Source organism: Salmo salar, unplaced genomic scaffold (genome assembly GCF_905237065.1).
Source record: "Salmo salar unplaced genomic scaffold, Ssal_v3.1, whole genome shotgun sequence".
NCBI classification, from domain to species: domain Eukaryota; kingdom Metazoa; phylum Chordata; class Actinopteri; order Salmoniformes; family Salmonidae; genus Salmo; species Salmo salar.
Window position 1 is genome coordinate 1 of NW_025548412.1, and position 20147 is coordinate 20147.

The window sequence follows — 20147 nt, forward strand, 5'->3', positions numbered from 1 at the left end:
CCTGTTATTTTATTTCACCTTTATTTAACCAGGTAGGCCAGTTGAGAACAAGTTCTATGAGAGTGTGGAGTTACGTGAGGCTTATTTGATCTAATAGAAGGTTTGTAATGTTTAGACTGTTACAGATGTACTGATATAAGTGGATGGATGTTGCATTCCGGTGATATGATACTGATGATTTGTCTCCATAGATGGTTTGTTTGTGTTTCTACGGTTGTGGTTAGATGGAGTAGAGCTGTAGGCCTACAGCTCCATCTAGTGGTTGAGATGGGGACAACAGATGGTGACAAATGTCAGCTAATGGGGATCCAAGTCAAATCAAATGAATAACATATTGGACTGTGTATGTTTGAATACAATATGAAGTCTGATTTAAGTCTTTGACCTCAGACAGTAAATGTGTTGTTAATAGAAATATTGACTGTTCTGTTATTTCTTATTGTAGCTGAGTGAGCTGTAACTTACATCAAAATGAGTCTCTCTGGGGAGAGAGAGGAGGGGACCACTGCCTCTAAAATGAGCCTCTCTGGGGAGAGAGAGGAGGAGACCACTGCCTCCAAAATGACTCAAGACACCAGTTCTAAGAGGTAAGAGATGACATGTAAAATATACAGTTCTCTTAAAGATATAAAACTAAAGAGAAAAGTGTTCCCAAATTACATAAAATGTAGGCCTATATCATTCACTTAAAAGGCCAGAAATGGATTTACCAATTGCAGACTGTAGCTTTATAAAGAAACATCAGGACTTCTAGAAGTTCCATTATACAGTTGTTAAAAGGAAGTAGATGAGGTATTGATGAGATATTCATGAGGTGATCTGTCTCCCTGTTTTGTTCAGTGTCCAGAAGCCCAGAGCAGAGTCCCCTACAACCAGCCTGCTATCAATGAAGAGTGATCAGCCACCTGCTTTCAGCCAGGAACCATTACCAGATGACAATAAGGAAGTGGAGAGTTTGGACAGTGAGGATGCATTAAAGATCACACACAACCTTCTGGACAGAAGAAGTAAGACTGTGTTTCATACAATATTACAAAGAACGGTACAAAGGCCCTTATAAAACACACACACATAATTATGAGTCCCAACTCTCATTGTTTTCCTACAGGTCAAACTCTGCTGACAGTCCAACAAGACATTAAGGCTAAACTGAAACACAAGTATCAACACATATCTGAAGGAATTGGACACCATGGAAACCAAAGTCTGTTAAAGGACATCTACACAGAGCTCTACATCACAGAGGGTGGAAGTGGAGGGCTCAATAATGAACATGAGGTTAGACAGATAGAGATGGCATCCAAGAAACAAACCACACAAGAGACACCAATCAAATGCAACGACATCTTCAAGCCTTTACCTGGACAAGACAAACCTATCAGAACTGTGCTGACAAAAGGAATCGCTGGCATTGGAAAAACAGTCTCTGTGCAGAAGGTCATCCTTGACTGGGCAGAGGGAAAAGCAAATCAGGACGTTCATTTCATGTTTCCTCTTCCTTTCCGTGATCTGAACCTGAAAAAGGACCAATACAGTCTGATGCAACTTCTTTCCCACTACTTCTCAGAGCTGAAAGAGATTGACAGCATTGAAGATGGTGAAACCAAAACTGTTTTCATTTTTGATGGTCTGGATGAGTGTCGACTTCCTCTAGACTTCAAAAACAATGAGAAGTGCTGTGATGTCACGAAGCCAACCTCAGTGGACGTGCTGCTGACAAACCTCATCGAGGGGAATCTGCTTCCCTCTGCTCTCCTCTGGATAACCACACGGCCTGCAGCAGCCAATCAGATCCCTCCTGAGTGTGTTGACCAGGTGACAGAGGTACGAGGGTTCAATGATCCACAGAAGGACGAGTACTTCAGGAAGAAAATCACAGATCAGAATCTGGCCAATGAAATCATCAAACACATGAAGACATCAAGGAGCCTCCACATCATGTGCCACATGCCAGTCTTCTGTTGGATATCAGCCACTGTCCTTGAGATGATACTGAAAGAGGCAGAGAAGGATGAAGTCCCCAAAACTCTGACCCAGATGTACTCACACTTCATACTCATCCAACTCATTGTGAAGAACAGGAAGTACAACAAAGCCACAGAGACAAACCCAAAGGAACTGTCTCAGTCAGACAAAGAGATGATCCTGAAACTGGCAAAGCTGGCTTTCCAACAGCTGCAGAAGGGCAACCTGATCTTCTATGAGGAGGACCTGAGAGAGTGTGGCCTTGATGTCACAGAGGCATCAGTGTACTCAGCATTGTGTACAGAGATCTTTAAAGAAGAATCTGGGCTGTACCAAGAGAAGGTCTACAGCTTTGTGCATCTGAGCATTCAGGAGTTTCTAGCAGCAGTGCATGCTTTAGAATCATGTCTGGACAAGAAGGAAAATGTTTTCTCCCCCAAAGCAGTCACTAGTGATGATGAGCAGGACGAGGAGGAGGAGAACAAGGATGATGATGAGGAGGAGGAGGAGGAGATTGATGATAAGCAGGACGAGGAGGAGGAGAACAATGACGAAGATGAGGATGATGATGACGACAATGATGAAGAGGAGTCATTCCAGTTGTCTGACTTACACAGGAGAGCAGTGGACCAGGCCTTGAAGAGTGAGAATGGACACCTGGACCTGTTCCTCCGCTTCCTTCTGGGTCAATCACTGGAGTCCAATCAGAATCTGTTACGAGGCCTTCTGACACAGACAGGAAGTACAACACAGACCAATGAGGAAACAGTTGAGAGAACAGTCAGGTACCTTTCATACAAGATCAATGAGGAATCCTCACCAGAAAGGATCATCAACTTGTTCCACTGTCTGAATGAACTTGGTGCCAACTCTCTAGTTGAAGACATGCAGACCTCCCTGCGATCAGGAACTCTTTCAAAAACAAGACTAGAACCTGACCAATGTTCAGCCCTGGCCTACCTGTTACTGATGTCAGAGGAGGTGCTGGAGGAGTTTGACCTGAAGACATACAACACATCAGAGGAAGGTTATCAGAGGTTGCTGCCGGTAGTGAAAACCTGCAAGAGAGCACTGTAAGTTCTGTTATTGAGTTGATGTTTACAGTATCATTATAATGAAGGATATGTATATCTAACAGATTATCTCCTCTCTCCAGACTGGATGGCTGTGAACTCGAAGATGAATCCTGTGAGACTCTGGCCTCAGCTCTGCAGACACCAAACTCCCCCCTGAGAGAACTGGACCTCAGCTACAATGACCTGAGAGACAGAGGAGTGGAGCTGCTCTGTGTTGGACTAACCAGTCCACTCTGCAACATACAGACACTAGTGTGAGTTAAATATCTTCAGTATCCACTGTCTTTATAGTGTTTATATATTTGTAGTTATGTTTTTAACATTATTTGAACATCTTAGTAAATATGCAGAAACATTAATCAAATGTGATAAATATATCAAACTAAGGTTAAATATATTGAGTGAGTTAGTTTGTGTTTTTAGTAAAAAATATAAACTATAGGAACCAAGACTTAAAAATAACTGATATTGGTCACAAGATGGAGGGAATGTTGGAACATAACTAACAAAATTAAAGTTAGCAAAAATATATGATTAATCCAGTATAAACTAATGTATAGAGTTTATTACACGAGACAAAATTAACAAATTGTACAGCAGAACAACAGAGTCATGTCTTAAGTGTAAAACTAACAATGAGTCAATAATTCATGCTTTCTGGGAATGCTATAATTCCAAAAGTTATTGGCGGAGTTAGAAGTTGTCTGTCAGAAGTATTACAATGTAAACACGCTTTTAATCCGTCTGTCTGCATATTTCATGACATGGTATATGGAAGTGTAGAGAGAGACCCAATGAGCTGGACGATTCTCTTCTCATCACTCATCTTGTAAAAACATATACTACAAATATATGAAAATATGAAAATGGTTGTAAAAAGTTAACATTGGTTAATAATGTGTCCTTCTGTTATTGTCTTAATGCATCTCATTATTCTTAATGTTTTGCATATTTAACAGTGTATTGACATATCTCCTCTCTCCAGACTGGATCACTGTAACCTCACATATAAATCCTGTGAGACTCTGGCCTCAGCTCTGCAGACACCAAACGGCCCCCTGAGAGAACTGGACCTCAGCTACAATGACCTGGGAGACAGAGGAGTGGAGCTGCTCTGTGTTGGACTAACCAGTCCACTCTGCAACATACAGACACTAGTGTGAGTTAAATATCTTCAGTATGAGTTATTATGTGGATGTTTTAAACATGTGTTAATCATGTGCTCTTCTGCCCTCTAGTCTAGGTCAGTGTGGTCTGACAGAGGGTTGCTGTTCAGATCTGGCCTCAGTCCTGAGTTCACCCAACTCACAACTGAAACAACTGGAGCTGAGAGACAATGACCTGCAGGACTCAGGAGTTACACTGCTGTCTGCTGGACTGGAGGATCCAGACTGTAAACTACACACACTGGGGTAAGTACAGCTGTTTCAGTCAGGTCAGTACTGAGCTGAGTTACACTGCTGTCTGCTGGACTGGAGGATCCAGACTGTAAACTACACACACTGGGGTAAGTACAGCTGTTTCAGTCAGGTCTGTACTGAGCTGAGTTACACTGCTGTCTGCTGGACTGGAGGATCCAGACTGTAAACTACACACACTGGGGTAAGTACAGCTGTTTCAGTCAGGTCTGTACTGAGCTGAGTTACACTGCTGTCTGCTGGACTGGAGGATCCAGACTGTAAACTACACACACTGGGGTAAGTACAGCTGTTTCAGTCAGGTCGGTACTGAGCTTAGTAAAACAAATACTCTGAAAATCTGACGTTTCTTCACAATGTTTGTGTCATGGACAAATGTATGGGTGTCCTACAAGATGATTGACACCAGTACATCAACCTAGACAGCTGTTGTGTGTCTCTCTGTAGGCTGTCTGGCTGTCTGGTCACAGAGGAGGGCTGTGCTGCTCTGTCTTCAGCTCTGAGGTCATACCCCTCCCACCTGAAAGAGCTGGACCTGAGCTACAATCAACCAGGAGACTCTGCAGGAGGACTGCTTTCAGCTGCTCTGGTGGATCCCACATATAAACTGATGAAGCTGAAGTAAGTCAGAATAGATGTCCAAATAGTGTGAGCAGTGGTTGTGTCATATGTAGTGATGTAGGGTCAGTAACATGAGGACATGATGGTAGAATTAAGGGGAAGTTTACTCAGCAGGCTGAGCACTCCAACACAGCATACATCATCACCACATGAATACTCTTCTTCTGCATCTCTGATATCCTGTTGGAATTGTACTCTGTTCTGTATGCAGTAGGTAGGATAGAATACCTGTATGTCTCTAGTAATGAATTGTACTCCGTTCTGTATGCAGTAGGTAGGATAGAATACCTGTATGTCTCTAGTAATGAACTTGGATAGTGCACCAGAACACAACAATATGGTTTAAATGTTGACTGCTTTATTAGGTCTTTGTCAGTCAATAACCTGTTTCTCCTACAGTGTGGATCATGGTGGAGAGTGCAGGCTGAAATCAGGGCTGAGGAAATGTAAGTCTTTAATCCTAATTAACTGAATATTCAGAACTATAGTAACATAGTAACTAATCAATTCTTGTTCTGTACCTACAAAACAACATTTTATATGAAGATGTGGTTTGATTCAACTCTCCTTTTGTCTACAGATGCCTGTCATCTCACCCTGGACCCAAATACAGTAAACCCAAACCTGATACTGTCTGAGGGGAACAGGAAGGTGACATGTGTGGAAGAGATGCAGCATTATGAAGACCATCCAGACAGATTTGACTATCATCCCCAAGTTCTCTGCAGAGAAGGCTTAACTGGATGTCGTTATTACTGGGAGGTGGAGAGGGATGGTGACATGGATGGTGACATGGCTTACATTGGTGTGGTGTACAAAGGAATGAACAGGAAGGGAGGGGTGCTTCACAGTGGTATTGGAACCAATAGGAAGTCCTGGTGTTTAATCTGCTTTGATGGCTTCTACTCATTTAACCATGCTGGAGTCAGTAGGAGATCCATCTCTGGTCCTGATTCTAACAGAGTTGGAGTGTATCTGGACTGGCCAGCTGGTACTTTGTCCTTCTATAGTGTGTCCTCTGGTACACTGACACACCTTTACACAGAACACACCACATTTACTGAACCCCTCTATCCTGGGTTTGGGGTTTGCTCCTCCTCCTCCTCAGTGACCCTGTGTCAGATAGATGACCAACACATTCAGAGGTGAGTCATAGCAATATTTCATCATTTGTTTTCCTCTGGAATCATTTCTATAATTAGATTAGTAGTGGTGTGTTTTAATGTGTTCTGTTGGACCTACAGACAGTTAGATTAGTAGTAGTGGTGTGTTTTAATGTGTTCTGTTGGACCTACAGACAGTTAGATTAGTAGTAGTGGTGTGTTTTAATGTGTTCTGTTGGACCTACAGACAGTTAGATTAGTAGTAGTGGTGTGTTTTAATGTGTTCTGTTGGACCTACAGACAGTTAGATTAGTAGTAGTGGTGTGTTTTAATGTGTTCTGTTGGACCTACAGACAGTTAGATTAGTAGTAGTGGTGTGTTTTAATGTGTTCTGTTGGACCTACAGACAGTTAGATTAGTTGTAGTGGTGTGTTTTAATGTGTTCTGTTGGACCTACAGACAGTTAGATTAGTAGTGGTGGTGTGTTTTAATGTGTTCTGTTGGACCTACAGACAGTTAAATTAGTAGTAGTGGTGTGTTTTAATGTGTTCTGTTGGACCTACAGACAGTTAGATTAGTAGTAGTGGTGTGTTTTAATGTGTTCTGTTGGACCTACAGACAGTTAGATTAGTAGTAGTGGTGTGTTTTAATGTGTTCTGTTGGACCTACAGACAGTTAGATTAGTAGTAGTGGTGTGTTTTAATGTGTTCTGTTGGACCTACAGACAGTTAGATTAGTAGTAGTGGTGTGTTTTAATGTGTTAGTAGATTCCTGCCCTCTATTTAATTTCAGTCTGTTAAATAGAACAGCCTCTCTGTAATGTCATTCTCTCTCTAACCACTAGAGGGTATCAGAACCTGTTAAATAGAACAGCCTCTCTGTAATGTCATTCTCTCTCTAACCACTAGAGGGCATCAGAACCTGTTAAATAGAACAGCCTCTCTGTAATGTCATTCTCTCTGTAACCACTAGAGGGCATCAGAACCTGTTAAATAGAACAGCCTCTCTGTAATGTCATTCTCTCTCTAACCACTAGAGGGCATCAGAACCTGTTGAATAGAACAGCCTCTCTGTAATGTCATTCTCTCTCTAATCACTACCTGGGGGTATGTAACTCATGATACCTGGTGACTTCACATCTCTAAGGGCTTTCCTCAAGATATGAAAGTTGACATAGTTGGTTATGTCACATTTAGGCAATGCGCCCTACATAGGGAGTTGTTCTCTCACCCCATATAAACTTGTTGTATGTCTTATGAAGACTGTATGTATGATATATAAAGCCTTTATAAGTTGTATTTAGTTTAATCACAGTCTATCCTTCTGCTTTACCAACAGTAGAGACCATGGTGGAGAGAGTTGGATCAAGCCTGGACCTGAGGACACCAGAGACCATGGTGGAGAGAGTTGTATCAAGCCTGGAACTGATAAATGTGAGTTAACTGATAATTGTTTTTTAATCAAATTAGTTTTAAAGCGTTCATTATACTTGAGTCCCAGGCAAGGAACACAATCATGATCTATTTGGTCAAAACAAACTTAAAGGTAGAGTCAGCGATATGAAATAGATGCACAAAGTAAACAGCATAGTGGGTCAATTTCTACAACAACTAAGAATGTTGGAGCGCAAGGCTAAACCTGTTTTGGTCCCGTGGCTAACACTCTGTAAGAGAGTGAAGAGAACCCTTCCACATGGGCAGATACTGTGTGTGACTGTGTGAGAGAGAAGTCAGGCATCTTGCTCATCACAATATCTGTGGTGATGCTCGTACATCATCATTTAGCTGACTCTACCTTTAAGCTCTCATCCTAGGATCTACCAGAAATCAGGCCCCCAACATCTACAAAACATGGACCAGAACGATGTTGTTTCCTGCTTCCACAAACATTAATTAATATAATGCTAATGTCAGATTATGGTAGGCTAATGAGTGTACTTTCTGAGACTGTTGATCACTTATATTCATTTTTATTACAAGTCTATTTAATAATTATTAATTCATTATTGCATGAGATTGTCAGTTTTAAATAACTACTTTTGGCTTCAGGGATTCCTCAGAGCTGTAAGACTTGTGTCCATGTTGAGGTAAGTCATAATTTAAATTCTTACTTTTACATACCTGCAGGAGTCAGGCACAGTCTCAAAGCCAGGTGTGTATTCACCAACAATTCATACTGGGATATAAACAGTCCTGTGTTCTGCTTTAGTAATATAAACACAGTCTCAAAGCCAGGTGTGTACTGACCAACCATTCATACTGGGATATAGACAGTCCTGTGTTCTGCTTGTAGGCATGCAGGATTTTAGCTGTTGTCATATTTTGTCATTAGACAGTGTCGTGTCTTTGGGCACCATTAACTGAAGACATGTTTATCAAAATAACTCCCTGTAATTATTATCACGCGATTAAACTGATTAATTGTTAAACTGTAATTAACTAGGAGATCAGGGCACCAAGGAAAATATTCAGATTACAAAGTTATAATTTTCCTAAAATAACTTTCCTATATTATAACATTGCCTACGGAGCTGTGAGGGGAACGGCACCTCCGTACCTTCAGGCTCTGATCAGGCCCTACACCCAAACAAGGGCACTGCGTTCATCCACCTCTGGCCTGCTGGGCCCCCTACCGCTGCGGAAGCACAGTTCCCGCTCAGGCCAGTCAAAACTGTTCGCTGCTCTGGCACCCCAATGGTGGAACAAGCTCCTTCACGACGCCAGGACAGCGGAGTCAATCACCACCTTCCGGAGTCACCTGAAACCCCACCTCTTTAAGGAATACCTGGGATAGGATATAGTAATCCTTCTAATCCCCCCCCAAAAAAAAAAAGATATAGATGTACTATTGTAAAGTGGTTGTTCCACTGGATATCATAAGGTGAATGCACCAATTTGTAAGTCGCTCTGGATAAGAGCGTCTGCTAAATGACGTAAATGTAAAAATATTGTACTATAGTATAGGCCGATTATCTTCTGGTTTAAATGGTGTATTTTACCTCGCTTCCAGTCTCATTCCAAACGTCGTAAATTGTTGTATCTGCACGAATCCAGCCTTTACTAAAAGTCATCCATACATCAATTGTCTTATTAAAATCATTTATTTACTAAACTAAGTAATTCACAGAAAGCATACAAACAGTTGGTTATCGTCACAAAGAATTGGTGGAGTAATGTGCCCTAGTGGGCTAAACAGGCATGGAGGCCTGTTAAACAAACAAGGGGGGTGGGGGCAGAGGAGAAGACCCTACAGAGCTGATAAATATTAACCATTGATATGCGAATCCTTTGCACATGAACGCTCACTCATTCGGAAACAATTTCAGTCAATATATATATTTACGCTCAGTGTGTCGTCGATCTTCGTTAGAAAGGGTCTTTCAAAGCGACATTCATTAATTTGTTATGGATAGGAGGCAGTATTTTCACGGCCGGATAAAAAACGTACCGATTTAATCTGATTATTACTCCTGCCCAGAAGCTAGAATATGCATATAATTATTAGCTTTGGATAGAAAACACTCCAAAGTTTCTAAAACTGTTTGAATGGTGTCTGTGAGTATAACAGAACTCATTTGGCAGGCCAAAACCTGAGAAGATTCCAAACAGGAAGCGCCCTCTCTGACCATTTATTGGCCTTCTTGATCATCTCTATCCAAAACAGGGGATCTCTGGCATAACGTGACATTTTCTGACGCTCCCATAGGCTCTCAGAAGGCGCCAGAACGTTGAATGATGACTTTGCAGGCCATGAATGAAAAACAGTAGTGCATTTGGATAGTGGTCGATCTGAGAACAATGAGACTGGGGCGCGTGCGAGAAGACTCCATGTTTTCATTTTCAGTCTTTGAACGAAAACAACGACTCCCGGTCGGAATATTATCGCTTTTTTACGAGAAAAATCGCATAAAAATTGATTTTAAACAGCGTTTGACATGCTTCGAAGTACGGTAATGGAATATTTTGACATTTTTTGTCACGAAACGCGCCGGGCGCGTCACCCTTTGGATAGTGTCTTGAATGCACAACAAAACGCCGCTATTTGGATATAACTATGGATTATTTGGAACCAAACCAACATTTGTTATTGAAGTAGAAGTCCTGGGAGTGCATTCTGACGAAGAACATCAAATGTAATCCAATTTTTCTTATAGTAAATCTGAGTTTGGCGAGTACCAAACTTGGTGGGTGTCAAAATAGCTAGCCATGATGGCCGGGCTATCTACTCAGAATATTGCAAAATGTGCTTTCACCGAAAAGCTATTTTAAAATCGGACACCGCGATTGTATAAAGGAGTTCTGTATCTATAATTCTTAAAATAATTGTTATGTTTTTTGTGAACGTTTATCGGGAGTAATTTAGTAAATTCACCGGAAGTGTTCGGTGGGAATGCTAGTTCTGAACGTCACATGCTAATGTAAAAAGCTGTTTTTTGATATAAATATGAACTTGATTGAACAAAACATGCATGGATTGTATAACATAATGTCCTAGGAGTGTCATCTGATGAAGATCATCAAAGGTTAGTGCTGCATTTAGCTGTGGTTTTGTTTTTTGTGACATTATATGCTAGCTTGAAAAATGGGTGTCTGATTATTTCTGGCTGGGTACTCTGCTGACATAATCTAATGTTTTGCTTTCGCTGTGAAGCCTTTTTGAAATCGGACAGTGTGGTTAGATAAAGGAGAGTCTTGTCTTTAAAATGGTGTAAAATAGTCATATGTTTGAAAAATTGAAGTTTTCGGATTTTCGAGGACTTTGTATTTCGCGCCACGCCCATCATTGGATATTGGAGCAGGTGTTCCGCTAGCAGAACGTCTAGATGTAAGAGGTTAATGTCGTTATAGAATGGATGTTTCGTCGGTCTTCGCGTTTGATGATATCGAGTACTTAGCTGCAGACTAATAATTAATATCAAAGACTTGTTCTTATTCTGTCGGTATCGATAGTCAAAAGTTAACCTGTTGGGGGTAGGCAAAAACCTGAGAAGATTCCTTACAGGGAGTGGCCTGTCTGACAATTTCTTGGGCTTCTTGACTCTCTTTTTTCAAAACTGAGGATCTCTGCTGTAACGTGACACTTCCTACGGCTCCCATAGGCTCTCAGAAGGCGGGAAAAAGCTGAATGATGTCTTTGGAGCCCCTGGCTGAAAAACATTGGCGCCTTTGGATAGTGGTCGATCAGAGTACAATGAGACTGAGGCGTGTGCACGAGGCGACCCCATGTTTTTATTTTCTCTCTCTTTGAACTAAAAAAGGGTTTCCCGGTCGGAATATTATCGCTTTTTTACGAGAAAAATTGCAAAAAAATTGATTTTAAACAGCGGTTGACATGCTTCGAAGTACGGTAATGGAATATTTAGAATTTTTTGTCACGAAACGCGTCAGGCGCATCACCCTTCTTTACCTTTCGGATAGTGTCTTGAACGCATGAACAAAACAGAGGATATTTGAACATAACTATGGATTATTTTTAACCAAACCAACATTTGTTATTGAAGTAGAAGTCCTGGGAGTGCATTCTGACGAAGAACAGCAAAGGTATGCACTCCCAGAATGCACTCCCAGGACTTCTACTTCAATAACAAATGTTGGTTTGGTCCCAAATAATCCATAGTTATATCCAAACAGCGGCGTTTTGTTAGTGCGTTCAAGACACTATCCGAAAGGGTAAAGAAGGGTGACGAGCACGACGCATTTCGTGACAAAAAAATTCTAAATATTACATTACCGTAATTCGAAGCATGTCAATCGCTGTTTAAAATCAATATTTATGCGATTTTTCTCGTAAAAAAAGCGATAATATTCCGACCGGGAAACCCTGTTTTCGTTCAAAGACAAAAAAATAAAAACATGGTGTAGGCTCGTGCACGCGCCTCAGTCTCATTGTTCTCAGATCGACCACTATCCAAATGCGCTACTGTTTTTCAGCCAGAGACAGCAGAGTCATCATTCACCGTTTTGCCGCCTTCTGAGGGGCCTATGGGAGCCGTAGGAAGTGTCACGTTACAGCAGAGATCCTCAGTTTTCAATAAAGAGAGTGTAGAAGGCCAAGAAATGGTCAGAGAGGGCACTTCCTGTAAGGAATCTTCTCAGGTTTTGTCCTGCCAAATGAGTTCTGTTATACTCACAGACACCATTCAAACAGTTTTAGAAACTTTGGAGTGTTTTCTATCCAAAGATAATAATTATATGCATATTCTAGTTTCTGGGCAGGAGTAATAATCAGATTAAATCGGGTACGTTTTTTATCCGGCCGTGAAAATACTGCCCCCTAGCCATAACAGGTTATTCTAACCACGTTGTCCGATTTCAAAAAGGCTTTACGGCGAAAGCATAAAGTTAGATTATGTTAGGACAGTACATTGAAAATAGCTGTGTGTAATGTTTTGTCAATGCAAAGACAGGCTCACCAAAAGCCGAAAACCAGCAAAAATTATGCACTAACCTTTGACAATCTTCATCAGATGACACTCCTAGGACATTATGTTAGACAATACATGCATTTTTTGTTCTATCAAGTTCATATTTATATCCAAAAACAGCATTTTACAATGGCGTTGATGTTGAGGAAATATTTTCCCTCCAATACCGCCAGTCAATCAGCACAAAAAATTTAATAATTACTATTCGAAACCATTGGTAAAATATTATATTGTCATTCAAAGAATTATAGATTAACCTGTTTAGGATAGGGGGCAGTATTGACACGGCTGGATAAAAAACATACCCGATTTAATCTGGTTACCACTCCTACCCAGTAACTAGAATATGCATATACTTATTACATATGGATAGAAAACACCCTAAATTTTCTAAAACTGTTTGAATGGTGTCTGTGAGTATAACAGAACTCAAATGGCAGGTCAAAACCTGAGAGATTCCTTTACAGGAAGTGGCCTGTCTGACCATTTCTTGAACTTCTTTTCCATCTCTATCATTTACTAAGGATCTCTGCTCTAACGTGACACTTCCCACGTCGTCCATAGGCGCTCAGAGCCCGGGGAAAAAACAGAATGTCGTCATTCCAGCCCCAGGCTGAAACACATTATCGCCTTTCTCAAGTGGCCGATCAAGGGACACTGGGCTTATGCTCGTGACCCCGACCGCCCCCGCCTTTGGGATTTTTTCCTCTGTTTGCCGAAAAGGAGATTCCCTGTTGGAATATTATCGCTTTTCTACGAGAAAAATGTCGTAAAAATTGATTTTAAACAGCGGTTGACATGCTTCGAAGTACGGTAATGGAATACTTAGAATTTTATTGTCACGAATTGCGCCATGCGCGTGACACTTCTTTACTATTTCGGATAGTGTCTGGAACGCATACGAACAAAACGCCGCTATTCGGATATAACGATGGATTATTTTGGACCAAACCAACATTTGTTATTGAAGTAGCAGTCCTGGGTGTGTATTCTGACGAAGACAACAAAAGGTAATCAAACTTTTATAATAGTAAATATGATTATGGTGAGTGCTAAACTTGCCAGGTGTCTAAATAGCGAGCCCGTGATGCCTGGGCTATGTACTTAGAATATTGCAAAATGTGCTTTCACCAAAAGCTATTTTAAAATCGGACATATCGAGTGCATAGAGGAGGTCTGTATCTATAATTCTTAAAATAATTGTTATGCTTTTTGTGAACGTTTATCGTGAGTAATTTAGTAAAATGTTAGCGAATTCCCCGGAAGTTTGCGGGGGTATGCTAGTTCTGAACGTCACATGCTAATGTAAAAAGCTGGTTTTTGATATAAATATGAACTTGATTGAACAAAACATGCATGTATTGTATAACATAATGTCCTAGGGTTGTCATCTGATGAAGATCATCAAAGGTGAGTGCTGCATTTAGCTGTCTTCTGGGTTTTGGTGACATTATATGCTGGCTTGAAAAATGGATGTCTGATTATTTCTGGCTTGGTACTCTGCTGACATAATCTAATGTTTTGCTTTCGTTGTAAAGCCTTTTTGAAATCGGACAGTGTGGTTAGATTAACGAGAGTCTTGTCTTTAAATGGCTGTAAAATAGTCATATGTTTGAGAAATTGAAGTAATAGGATTTTTAAGGTTTTGAAAATCGCGCCGCAGGCTGGCAGTGGCCTAGCCTAGAGAGGTTAACATCTCGTGAACGCAACCGCATTGCCAGATTTAAAAATAACTTTACTGGGAAATCACACTTTGCAATAAACGAGGTCCTGTCCTCAGAAAAATAGGCTTGGCGATACAGACTAGGCACCATGTTGGAGAGATCTAAAATCAAAAATACTATGTAAATATTGCCTTACCTTTGATTATCTTCATCAGAAGGCACTTCTAGGAATCCCAGGTCCATAACAAATGTAGTTTTGTTCGAAAAAGCTCATAATTTATGTCCAAAAAGCTCTGTGTTGTTAGCGCGTCCTGTAGGCTACTCAAAAACATGAACGTCGCCCTTCATCAAAGAGGGGAAAAAAAATATTTACGTTCGTTCAAACATGTCAAACGTTGCATAGCATAAATCATTAGGGCCTTTTTCAATCAGAACTTCAAAAATATTCAAGGCGGACGATTGCATTCTCTTTTAAAACGTATTGGAACGAGAGTACCCAAACATGCACTCGCGCGCCAGAGTAGTATTGGCCATCCGCTTATGACCAACGTTCCAAGTCTCTTGTTCGGTCAGTTTTCACAGTAGAAGACTCAAACCCCTTTGTAAAGACTGGTGACATCTAGTGGATGGCGTAGGAAGTGCTCAATGATTAATGAGTCCCTGTGTGTTTCAATGGCATAGGCTTAAAAAATTAGAAAATTCAGAGTGTTTTCTATCCAAATCTGTTAATAATATGCATATCCTAGCTTCTGAGTTGGTGTAGGAGGCAGTTAAAAATGGGCACATACTTTTTTCAAAATTCTCAATACTTATCCCTAGCCCCAACAGGTTTTAATGTTCTGTTAGGTCTTATTTAAGAGGGGTGTTTTTGTCATGGGATTTGTGGGAAGTTGTTTTTGCACTGCTGTGTGTAGTTCATAGCTCAGCCATCACGGCTAGCTATTTTGACACCCGCCAAGTTCGGGGCTCACTAAACTCAGAATTACTATTAGAAAAATTGTATTACCTTTGCTGATCTTCGTCAGAATGCACTCCCAGGACTGCTACTTCCACAATAAATGTTATTTTTGTTCCAAATAATCCATAGTTATGTCCAAATACATCCGTTTTGTTTGTGCGTTCAGGTAACTATCCGAGCGCATTTCGAGACAAAAAAAATCGAAATGTTACATTACCGTACTTAGAAGCAGGTCAAACGCTGTTTAAAATCTATTTTTATGGTATTTTTCTCGTAGAAATAGCGATAATATTCCAACCGGACAATAGTGTATTCATTCAAAGAGGAAAAGAAAAAACTGCGTGCTCACGTGAATGCGCATATCCAATCTCTTTGTCACCAGGCAGACCACTGACAAACTGAGCTACTCTACTCTGCCCAGAGACAGAAGACGCCTCAATCCGCTTTTTGAAGGCTTATGATAGCCAATGGAAGCCTTAGAAAGTGCTACGTAACCCCACAGATACTGTTGTTTCGATAGAGAATCAAAAGAAGAACTACAAATTCTCAGACAGGCCACTTCCTGCTTGGGATTTTCTCAGGTTTTTGCCTGCCATATGAGTTCTGTTATACTCACAGACACCATTCAAACAGTTTTAGAAACTTCAGAGTGTTTTCTATCCAAATCTACTAATAATATGCATATTCTCGTTTCTGGGCAAGAGTAGTACCCAGTTTAAATCGGGTATGTTTTTTCATCCGGCCGTGAAAATACTGCCCCCTATCCCAAACAGGTTAAAGAACTTTCTTATTGAAACTTCCATTGAGCATGCTTTTTAGTCCAGCACTAGACTCAATCTGTGTCCAGGAAACAGGCCCCATATGTATTACTGACATGCTTGTCCTTGTTCAGGACTCCACACACTGGCTTCAGATTGAACCCTTTACTTCCACTGTCCAGGGAGTGACAATGTTCAGGTAAAATAACTACTTTTAACATTTCATTCCACTTGCTAGTGTATTTCCCCATTACCTTTGGGAATTGTCTTCTAATCCAACATCTCCATTTGACGATTGACCCTCTACCATATCTTGTTGTTGGCCTCAGACACAGGACACCCAAAGGGAGTTATGAGTGCACAGTGTCTGGGCTCCGCTGGCTGTGTGAGAGAGATGTCATTCTGAAGTATCACTTCAGGAACTGTGAACCCTACAGTCACCTTCTGAAAGACATGCAGTACACACAAGGTGGTCCATTGCTGGACATCACTATGGAGTTAGGTGAATTGGAGGAAGTTCATCTGCCACACTTTGTCTGTTTAGGTAAAACCATATAGAAATAGTATTCAGAAAGACATTTCCATGTAACTGAGTTTCACTTCCTGAATGAATGAATGAACTATTCTGGGAGTTTGAGTTTACTGTGATCCGGTACTGCATATTCTTTGTGTTTTAGTTGGATGAATAATACAATATTTGTCTTTCTGTCTCCTTTTTATTGTGTTGTTCAGGGACCAACCCTTCCCTGAGGAATGAGATGAAGATTCTTCATGTTGAGAAACATGGAGTGTCTTTAGAGGAAGTGCATGAGGTCACCAGATTCCATGCTAAAATTCTCCATCCCAAGTTCTCACTTATCTCTGTTATACTAAGATTACTGTCTTGGAACGTAGATGTCCACTGTGACGTGGTCCTCTATATGGCAGTTAAAAGGTCAACAGTCATTTCAAGGCTGTACCTGCTCCTCAGAAACTCCAGTCAGAAAGAGGTGAGGCACTTTCACTGAAGTGACAACAGTATGTTGAAACTTACTGAAGGAAAGCTGATAGTTTGTTGAAAATCTCTAGATTACAAAGACAACATGCAGCTCTGTGAGAAATCTATTTCTGTTGTAACATTAATTAATACAATAAAAACTATGACTAACATTGGTTTCTCAGTGAGCTGTATGTTGTGTGAATTATGAGACTACATTGTTCTGACTGACTACTACATTGCTAATTTTGTAGGCTATTCAGGAACGGGAGAAAAATCAGGTGTCCCAAGGATATTCGGAATTGGTCCTGTCAAGTCCAAACGGGCCCTTAAAGCTGAACAGTTGGTTTGCACTCAAGAATTCCCACTCCACTTCCATCAATCCAGAGGTGCAGTTTTAGCAGGCTGAGGACATGAATCTGTCATATTGTATATGAATAACTGGAATATCATTCTATTTCACTATTTCTTTCTCTCTCTGTTGTCGCAATCGTTGCACCATATGGCCTTCTACAGAAGATTCAGCTGTTACCTGCAGACACCACACCAAGCTGTTGTAAGATGATTATAAGAAACACAGGGGTTGACATTGAGATGGAGTTAATCGGGGATGATGAGAGGACTGTATGGAGAGATATGGTACCAATAGGTAGGAGAATATGTGATAAGAGAATTATCTAATGAAGGTAAATGAATCAATAATCCATTATGAATTAGTAGTTATGTAGCATGGATAATAAACTGTAAGTCAATGTACTGAATGTTAGTCCCATCAAGTCTAGACATGTGTGTGTGAGATACCGGGAGTAGCCTTCAAGGTTCTCCTAATCTATGGGGAAAGGAACAGGCAGTGCTGGAACAGTGGTGGGAGGTCAAGGAAGAGATACTGTTCACCTACTGTCTGTGCGTATGTGTGTGCATAGGTTATCTACGGTTGGTGTGGAGGTGTGTGCGTAAGCGGAGAGAGAGGATAAAATGAACATCTTTGTTATTTGGACCTCAGAACGTTCTCTGAATAAAGCCGTATGAACCTTTTGCAGGAAGCTGAGTCCATGCCTAATTATTAACCCAGTGTCTTACAAACCCCGGGGATTAGTCAAGGCTTGTTGATTGTTAATTATTATCATTAGGATAGAAAATTCCTTTGACAATATGTCAATCATAACTGTTATTTCTGACAGATGCTATTTAGAGTGATATAACCTATTTCTGTTTCTTTCAGATGAATACATCACTGAAACCCATTCAACTAGTAAGTAAACATGAGAGATACAAACCAATGACTTGAGGGCCAGTCAACATGGTTTACTGTAGGACCTGGACAGGTCCTGATTATAAAATACTGTCTTCAAGAACAATGACATCTCCTCCAGGACTTGATGTAGATTAACCTGGTTCTGAATGCCCCAATGACATCTCCTCCAGGACTTAATGTAGATTAGCCTGGTTCTGAATGACCCAGCCTGTTTTTCTATGTCTGTGAAACCGTCCCTAAATGTGAATATGTGATATGTTCAGGTCGTTATTGTAAAAGATCATGTTTTCTCAATACTTTTATTTTAGGAGTCTGCTTCTAAATGACTGAAATGTAAATGTACAAATGTAGTTATTTTGTAACCTGACTCTCTCAGGTGCTGTGTTGGGGGCAGGGCGTCCGGCTGAGAGCAGTCTGACTGGTTCTACAAAACTGCAGCTGCGTTCTCTACGGACAGAGTTTGTGAAACGAGTGTCAAGACCTGTCCTGAATGAACTGCTGGACGGACTCCTGCAACACACAGTCATCAACCAGGAGGAAATGGAGTCAGTGAAGGTGATAGCTGAGAGGGCAGAGAAGGCACGTGACATCATCGACATGGTGTTGAGAAAAGGAACTGAGTCTAGTTCCAGGATGATCAACCTTCTTGGGGAGCTGGACCCCTGTCTTTGGTCACAGCTTCAGATCAACAGTGTTGGGGTACCAACCTAATGGTAGAATGGATAGTAACAGTGTTGGCGTACCATCCTAATGGTAGAATGGATAGTAACAGTGTTGGGGTACCACCCTAATGGTAGAATGGATAGTAACATTGTTGGGGTACCACCCTAATGGTAGAATGGATAGTAACAGTGTTGGGGTACCAACCTAATGGTAGAATGGATAGTAACAGTGTTGGAGTACCAACCTAATGGTAGAATGGATAGTAACAGTGTTGGCGTACCATCCTAATGGTAGAATGGATAGTAACAGTGTTGGGGTACCACCCTAATGGTAGAATGGATAGTAACAGTGTTGGGGTACCAACCTAATGGTAGAATGGATAGTAACAGTGTTGGGCTACCAACCTAATGGTAGAATGGATAGTAACAGTGTTGGCGTACCATCCTAATGGTAGAATGGTTAGTAACAGTGTTGGGGTACCACCCTAATGGTAGAATGGATAGTAACAGTGTTGGGGTACCACCCTAATGGTAGAATGGATAGTAACAGTGTTGGGGTACCAACCTAATGGTAGAATGGATAGTAACAGTGTTGGATTACAAAATACAAAAATAACTGTGCAAATGTTATGGAGACACAGTTTACAGTATTGTGTGAAAAAGTGTGTGTGACAACCCTCCCACTCTGTCTGCCGAAAATACAGAGTCCACATACACACACACACACACACACACACACAAACACACTGTGACGACCCTCCCATTCTGTCACACTGTGACGACCCTCCACTCTGTCACACTGTGAGCCTCCCACTCTGTCACACTGTGACGACCCTCCCACTCTGTCACACTGTGCGCCCTCCCATTCTGTCACACTGTGCGACCCTCCCACTCTGTATCTGACGACCTCCCACTCTGTCACACTGTGACGACCCTCCCACTCTGTCACACTGTACGACCCTCCCATTCTGTCACACTGTGACGACCCTCCCACTCTGTCACACTGTGCGACCCTCCCACTCAGACTGCAGAATTCTTTCTCTTTGATCTTGTTTTCTTTAATAGGATGTCGGTGGGCGGAGCCGGAAGGGTCGTCAGTGAAATGGGACACACCTGGGCTCGGCTGTGTCCCGGGGATAAATACACCTTTCCCCCATTCATTGAGGAGACTCTCTCCACCCAGACACACTGTTGTTTTTGGTTGTGGCATTTTGGGGCTTCGTTGTGTTCATTTGTTTTGGCACCTTTCAACAGCCCTCATTATCAC

General features: G+C 41.2%; 1 protein-coding gene across 7 annotated transcripts in view; it reads left to right on the top strand.

Moving 5' to 3' along the window:
• The first annotated feature begins 419 nt into the window (after positions 1-419).
• LOC106591190 (NACHT, LRR and PYD domains-containing protein 12) overlaps positions 420-20147 on the top strand; it is a 59912-nt gene continuing 40184 nt past the window's right edge. Inside the window, exons 1-18 of one of the 7 annotated variants that reach the window (XM_045712344.1) lie at positions 420-587; positions 841-1007; positions 1109-3038; positions 3122-3295; positions 4027-4200; positions 4280-4453; positions 4907-5080; positions 5480-5526; positions 5661-6225; positions 7522-7616; positions 8232-8269; positions 16122-16186; positions 16317-16531; positions 16720-16976; positions 17218-17352; positions 17480-17612; positions 18186-18215; positions 18595-19042. In XM_045712344.1, the coding sequence (XP_045568300.1) occupies positions 472-587; positions 841-1007; positions 1109-3038; positions 3122-3295; positions 4027-4200; positions 4280-4453; positions 4907-5080; positions 5480-5526; positions 5661-6225; positions 7522-7616; positions 8232-8269; positions 16122-16186; positions 16317-16531; positions 16720-16976; positions 17218-17352; positions 17480-17612; positions 18186-18215; positions 18595-18929 (4824 nt within the window). In that variant the 5' untranslated portion in view covers positions 420-471 and the 3' untranslated portion in view covers positions 18930-19042. Of the gene's footprint in view, positions 588-840; positions 1008-1108; positions 3039-3121; positions 3296-4026; positions 4201-4279; positions 4454-4906; positions 5081-5479; positions 5527-5660; positions 6226-7521; positions 7617-8231; positions 8270-16121; positions 16187-16316; positions 16532-16719; positions 16977-17217; positions 17353-17479; positions 17613-18185; positions 18216-18594; positions 19044-20147 lie in introns of those variants that run through there. The other 6 variants (XM_045712347.1, XM_045712346.1, XM_045712345.1 and 3 more) reach the window with 6 other exon arrangements.